At 38.9% G+C, this 6,131-nt stretch overlaps 2 protein-coding genes and 1 pseudogene across 2 annotated transcripts; 2 read left to right on the top strand and 1 right to left on the bottom strand.

Annotated features, from left to right (window-relative positions):
- Positions 1 to 330: 330 nt before the first annotated feature.
- LOC109116620 lies at positions 331 to 854 on the bottom strand. The gene has a single exon (XM_019202463.1). The coding sequence runs from the start codon at positions 708 to 710 to the stop codon at positions 540 to 542; it is 171 nt and encodes a 56-aa protein (XP_019058008.1). The 5' UTR covers positions 711 to 854; the 3' UTR covers positions 331 to 539.
- Positions 855 to 1,686: 832 nt separating this feature from the next.
- LOC104813251 lies at positions 1,687 to 5,967 on the top strand (annotated as a pseudogene).
- LOC104813250 (root meristem growth factor 5) lies at positions 5,688 to 6,131 on the top strand. Its single transcript, XM_010540817.1, has 2 exons — positions 5,688 to 5,813; positions 5,904 to 6,131. Exons 1-2 carry the CDS (start codon positions 5,688 to 5,690, stop codon positions 6,129 to 6,131), a joined length of 354 nt encoding a protein of 117 aa, XP_010539119.1.

Genomic DNA, 6,131 nt, shown 5'->3' with positions numbered 1-6,131 from the left:
CGACGCTCTGCACCTGAGAATCGACATGCCTGGGCTGGGCAGAGAGGACGTGAAACTTGCCTTGGAGCAGAACAACACTCTGGTCATCAGAGGAGAAGGCAATGGCGGAGAGGAAGAAAACGGAGGCGGCCGGAGGTACACGAGCGGAGGCGATAAAGGCGGAGATGAAGAACGGAGTGTTGAAGGTGGTGGTTCCTAAGGTGGTGGAGGAAGACAGGGGTGACGTCCGATTCATAGAAGTCAAATAAAAACGACGGCGTTTTAAGCTAAATGGTTTGGTTTCATTGCCCTATGAATTCGCCAAGTTTCGACCTTCTGAACACTTTTCACCTAGATTCCTTGTTTCTCAAGTAACAAACTTTTGACGAAACTAGGGTTCCGAGTACCTGGACTGACATTGATCTCATTAAAACCGAAAATACAGAATTCGAATTGAATCAAATGAAAAAATTAAAATGGTGACTTTATAATCAAACCCTTTACCCCAAATCCCAGAAAAGAAAAACAAAAAAGAAGTATTAAAGGACGGTGGAAATCTGTCAGTCATCGTGCCGGGTCCTGGGCTTGCGATACTTCTCCTCCACTTGCTTGGCCGTAGAGAAGGTGGAATCGGCGATCTTTTTGAGGTTGGGGACGTTGTAGTTCTGGGCGACGTAGATCCCGAATACGGTGCCCGCGATGAACGAGAAGCTCCTCCTTATAAGCCCCATCTTCTTCTCCTCGTCTACCGATACGATAGTAATTGCGGATTTGGAGCCACTGATTAAGACTCCGATCGGAAAAATTAGGGTTTTGGTTTCGGAGATTCGCACAGAGGAAGGCTCGCAGAGGGAACGGAACCCTAAAGTTTCTAAAAAAATATCTGATTTTGCCAAAATAAACACACAGTGTGATGTCGATTTAACCTCAGTATGCTGGGCTTTGCTTAGGCCCACTTAAACTTCTTACTCCCTTATATATTTTATTTTAGAATAATTCCGTAAAAATAAACGAATTTTGTAAAATATACGAACTTCAAAATAAACATATCAAATCCGAAAATGTACCTAAAAATTAGAATCTAAAACAAATTATGATACAAAATAATATTTCAATTCTTATAAAAAATTGATTTGATGTTAAAAGTTGATGTGCTTTTTAATATATATTTCGATATTTGGTATACTTATTTATTAAATTAACATTCTACATTGGTATATTTTGTAAAAGTTGTGTATTTTCATGAAATTTTTCTTATTTTTATTAAAAATACTTTTTATTTTATTTTAAGACGAAATTAAGATTTTTTTCTTGTTTTTCCGGTATAAAAAGTTTCATTTCCATAAAGTTTTAAGAAAACAATAAATATTTTAAACTTGATATAGGAATTATGGGTCGTGTTAAAAAAAAAATGGGTGAATACTAATTGTGTTGGCTTATTGAAATAGGTAACTGAGATTTAGGATTTTACTGCAGTGATTGGGAAATATTTAACGTAAAGAATAAAGATTATCGTAATAATTATTTTCAGGAACCTCTATTTTCTTTTTGCCCTTTCTTTATTTCATCTTATGCTTCTCGAAAATATATATTTTTTTTGTGAAAATATTTTTTTCTTTTGCTTTTCCTTCTCGATCGGGGCAGAGTGGGTCAATCGCCGTTGCTGAAGAGAATTTTCAACCGACAGCTTTCGCGAATCAGGTTCTCGCGATTTGATCGAGATCTTCATCGTTTTGAATTCTTTTTGTCTGCTGATGTTTGCCTTCTGACGGCCGAAATTCTAGTGGAAAACTCCCCCGTTTCAGCTCCTTTCGCTCCTTCGGTTCCATGAATTTCCCAGTTCCATTTGAATTTTTATGGTCACTTTTGACTCGGTGGCTTTGAATCTGCGAATCATGGGATCGATCATAGCTCTGCGTAGCATTTTCGCTCTGGAACAATCCGTATTGTCACCTATGGATGATGCCGTGGATTGAATTTTTTTTTTTCTCTTTCGGATTCATCGTATGAATTTGTAAGAATTGCAAGAATCCAATTTTGGTTGTCTGATGTTGTGGAGCTCAGTCGTCTGTAGATTCTGTAAGATAATCCTTCCGATGCAAAAGGGTTTTTCCGGACAGTCCCTTCTTGCCCAGGCGTGTTTGCATTTCTGATGTTGGCACCATGATGATGTGTGAATCCGCTGCGTGAAACGCACCACTTTGAAGAACTTGGTTTTCCAGCTAATTTATGGTCTTAGAGTTCTGTCTTGTGTTCATTGTGATCGCTGGACTTGTCTGTTAGTCCATCCAAGTTAATACTGATGAGATGAGAAATTGTGTTTATGCAGGTTAAGTCATGCTAATTTGACTAAATGAGATTCTGGAGGATAGGATTCAATGTGAAGGCGGTAATAGTTCGTAATGGGCATAAGGTATTTGCCAATTTCGGTGGCATCAACAGCTCTGAGCTTCGTAGGCCTCCAAATTTGGGCAGAGTTGTCTCTGGATAGCCTAAGAACAGATGGGTTAATCGCCAAGAATACTTCTTTAGGGGATTCTGAGCATGCCATTGAACTGCTTCTGGGTTCTTACACAACAATTGCGTTGCTTGCAAATTTTGCTATCAATGTATATATTCTTCTGGCTCTTTCTCTAAAGGTAAGGGTCAACTTCTACCTGTTGAACTTGAAATTGTAAACTTTTTACTTTTAGGCAGACCTGCTTAGATTGGTATTTCAATCTCAGTCCAAGACGTTTTATCATATCTTGAAAAAAAAACTTTAGGCATAAATATGGCTATGAGGTCTTCAAAAACCTTCTTAGGTTGGTTTTCAAACTGTTCATTGGCCTCAGACCCTAAGTTTTGTGGATAGGTTTGCTGCATACTGATCGCTTTGGACCATTTTGTGTGGTTCTCATGCTTCTTGAACTTTTCTTGCAGACTCTATTTTTCAGAGATTTGTATGCAGTTGAAACTAAAAAGTTGGTGGAGCGCCTTGTTAATTACGTCATTTACAAGGTAATTACTTCATCTGTTGATGCAAGACTGTAGACTTTCGTAGGAAGAAAAAAGCTATGCCCGGTGTGTATGTGTATTACCGGTGGTATAATATTGCTGCCTGAAGGTCCTGACAACTTGAGAAAAAGTAATAAATTCTGCTTTACGCGGCAGTCTAATAGAAAAAGAGTAAACATTTATATTCTGAGGGTTTAAAAGATGTTCTTGGACAATTTACTCTGTTATATTATATTGATTTAATCTGTTCCCCTCTATATCTTCTTGCATTAGCATTTCCATTTTGATTTGCTGTAGGAGTTCTTTGTAGATCATGTGGGTATTCTTGATATTTGTAGATTAAAACTTCCTTGATTGCTGCCTGTCTAGGGTACGTTTCTTTCACTAGTTTCAGGGGGTCCTATGGACGATCTGGCTGACTGTGCTGTGCACTCTGAAGGTATGGAACACATATTATTGGAAATGTTGGCTTTCTTGATTTACGATTAACAGGGTTGAATTTCTTGTTAGATGTCTTAGCACATATATTTTAATATCGTGTAGATGTTTCAAGCTTTGGCTAGAGATCGGCTTGAACAATTGAGCGCCTCTCCATCTTGTACACCTTGGACATACTTCCATGTGTATTCGGCGTTGTTCTTCATTCTCTCTGTTGACTTCTTCTGGTATTACCTTTAACCTTGTGGTATTATGTGAACTATCCCTGCAGTTCAACTAGGAGAAACTGGAAATGTGTTTAATTAACTCTGTTCGAAATATCAAATATGTTCTGGTTGAAAGATTAATACCAAGCTTGTGATTTATGCTTAGCAATGTTTTGAGTGCTAAATGTATTTTTTTTTGTCAATTTTGCAGGATAAGGCTCTCTCTAATGATATACAATACAATTGGCTCGCCTGTGTATCTATTGTTACTTTATGAGCCATGCAGTATAGCCTTTGAGACGATGCAGGTACTTTAGGATATCAGTTTCTTCAGTATTTTACATGTTGTCCTTCTTTTCTTCTTTTGGGATTGTGATTAGAGAATCAGAGGGTTGATCATTATCACGTAATGGTGTGTTTTGTAGGCACTGTTGATTCATGGGTTGGGGAAAGCTATGCTCAAACTGCATTTGAAGATGTTGCTTGGGGTCTCTGGCCGATGAACCATTCGCAAGCATCAACTTCTTCTGCATCCATTCCTCCTGGTGTTGGTGGAAGAACCGATGGTCTGCATCTGAGAACCGCCTCACGTAACATGGATGAAAACATGGTGAATATTCTAGCCATGGCCGAGACTGTGAGGGAAGTCCTCCCACATGTACCAGATGAAATTATTTTCGAGGTAAATGCTCCAAGGGACCGACTTCTTCGTGTCTGGTAGGGGGGTCACTTGGGTAGTTTTCTGATTGCACAAAAAACAAAAGGATTTCATATTTTTCTTGTGAGAGAGAATTCTCATTCCTGAGCTTGATGGATCATTTTTTTTACTGACATGATACTAAGACCTAATACAACTCAATTTTTGCAGGACCTGCAGAGAACAAATTCTGTTGCGGTTACAGTGAACAATCTTCTCCAGATGTAATAACGGTTTTTTAAGTCTGGAGGTCGTCAGTTTCAAGCTTGAAGATACCAGTGTAAGATAAAGTGAATCAGGACACAGCCTTATCTGCCCAAAAAAAAAATTTAATGCCGGATACTCATTGAAGTCTAGGCCTTGGCTGGTCGGAGATATCTCTCCACCATCACAGTCTCACCTTGGCTTCAATCCCGGGTTACCTGTATAACAATGTATAATTTACAATTAAAAAAAAAAAGTCAATCGAAATGTATTGGTATTAACCCAGTAGCTGTGTCTAATATCAAATGTGTGAAATCTCGCTGAATCTTTTTCTCTGAAAAAAGTTTTCCTTTATACAGCATGAGCTAGAGTTTTTGCAGGGGTTTGCCCTTTCTGTGTAGGGAGGAAAGAGATTCTCGAGGAGACAATCTTTGGTCCGAACGCCGGAGTTCTTGATCGTATCTATTCTTGAAGTTCATACAAAGCAAAGCAAATACTAAGGTAATAGTTTTTCTTATGTTCTTGTTTGTGAACGCAGACTTCGAGCAATCTGAGGAGACATACATGGCTTTTCCAAGACAAGATGTTTCGGGGTTCGTGTCTGGTTTCTCTCTTAGGTAGACAACAGTCATCTTCCTTCGAGGTAAAAACTGTAAAGTTGCATCCTTTTAATTTAAAGTAATGCCCTTTAAAGGTTTCTTACAAATTTTATAATATGAATTGAAGCTAGCAATTGTTTTATAGAGAGTATTACTGTTTGGTCTGTAAGTATTGGGAAATGGTCAATAAATGTCTTTGGAGACATAAACATAAAATCACACGTTTTTTCGTCGAGGTCGGGTTTCCTATTCGTGTGTTTTTGTCCCTTTGACTCGCCCGTCGCCTTTTTTTCCCTTCCTAAATCTACGTATTCGCATCGGTTTTGATTTCATTTTCGGCCTTTTTTTGACGCTACATTCCCTTGTGTTTCATTGTATTTGTTTATTCATCTGGATTGAGGAAACATTACTTTATCTTATGCTTTTTTTCTCACGCATGAATTTGCACATTTTATATAAACTTGTAGGGTCCTTTCCTGTTACGTTCCTTAATATCATCTTCTCTCATTAGTCCCTCGAACACCGATTTTCAAGAGGGTTATTTCGAATCGTTTTCTTGTTAACCCCATGAGCTCGGTTCATGCTGCTTCGTTCCTTGTCATGTTTCTATTCATCCATGCTTGCGATTCTCGTCACGTCGGGATCTTCGATCATGTTTCCATTGCAGGTTTCAGGTTTCAGACACAATCCAAGGTTTCGATCCATGTTTTTTTCTTTGGTAGCTCCCTTCACTCCATTAATGTCCTCAAGACTCATGTTCACTTTCTTCCTGTGGTGGAACAGGATCTGCCTAAGGCTTCTTCGGTTAGGGTTACAGAGAAAGCTGGTGAAAACCATTTCAAAGGGTCACCAGTTCAGGACTCCATCGAAGAAGGCTCGAGAATTGTTCAGAGAAAGAGCATGGCTAGGGTTTCACAGAGAGTGAAACATGACCATCAGCCCCATCCTCATCCTCCAGAGTTCTACGCCGACTATCCAAAGCCATCCACTCGGCCTCCTCGCCATAACTGA

The sequence above is a fragment of the Tarenaya hassleriana genome, unplaced genomic scaffold, assembly GCF_000463585.1.
Source record: "Tarenaya hassleriana unplaced genomic scaffold, ASM46358v1 Cleome2, whole genome shotgun sequence".
NCBI classification, from domain to species: Eukaryota; Viridiplantae; Streptophyta; class Magnoliopsida; order Brassicales; family Cleomaceae; genus Tarenaya; species Tarenaya hassleriana.
Note: the sequence above shows the minus strand (reverse complement) of the source record. Positions and strands in the feature narration are given on the sequence as shown.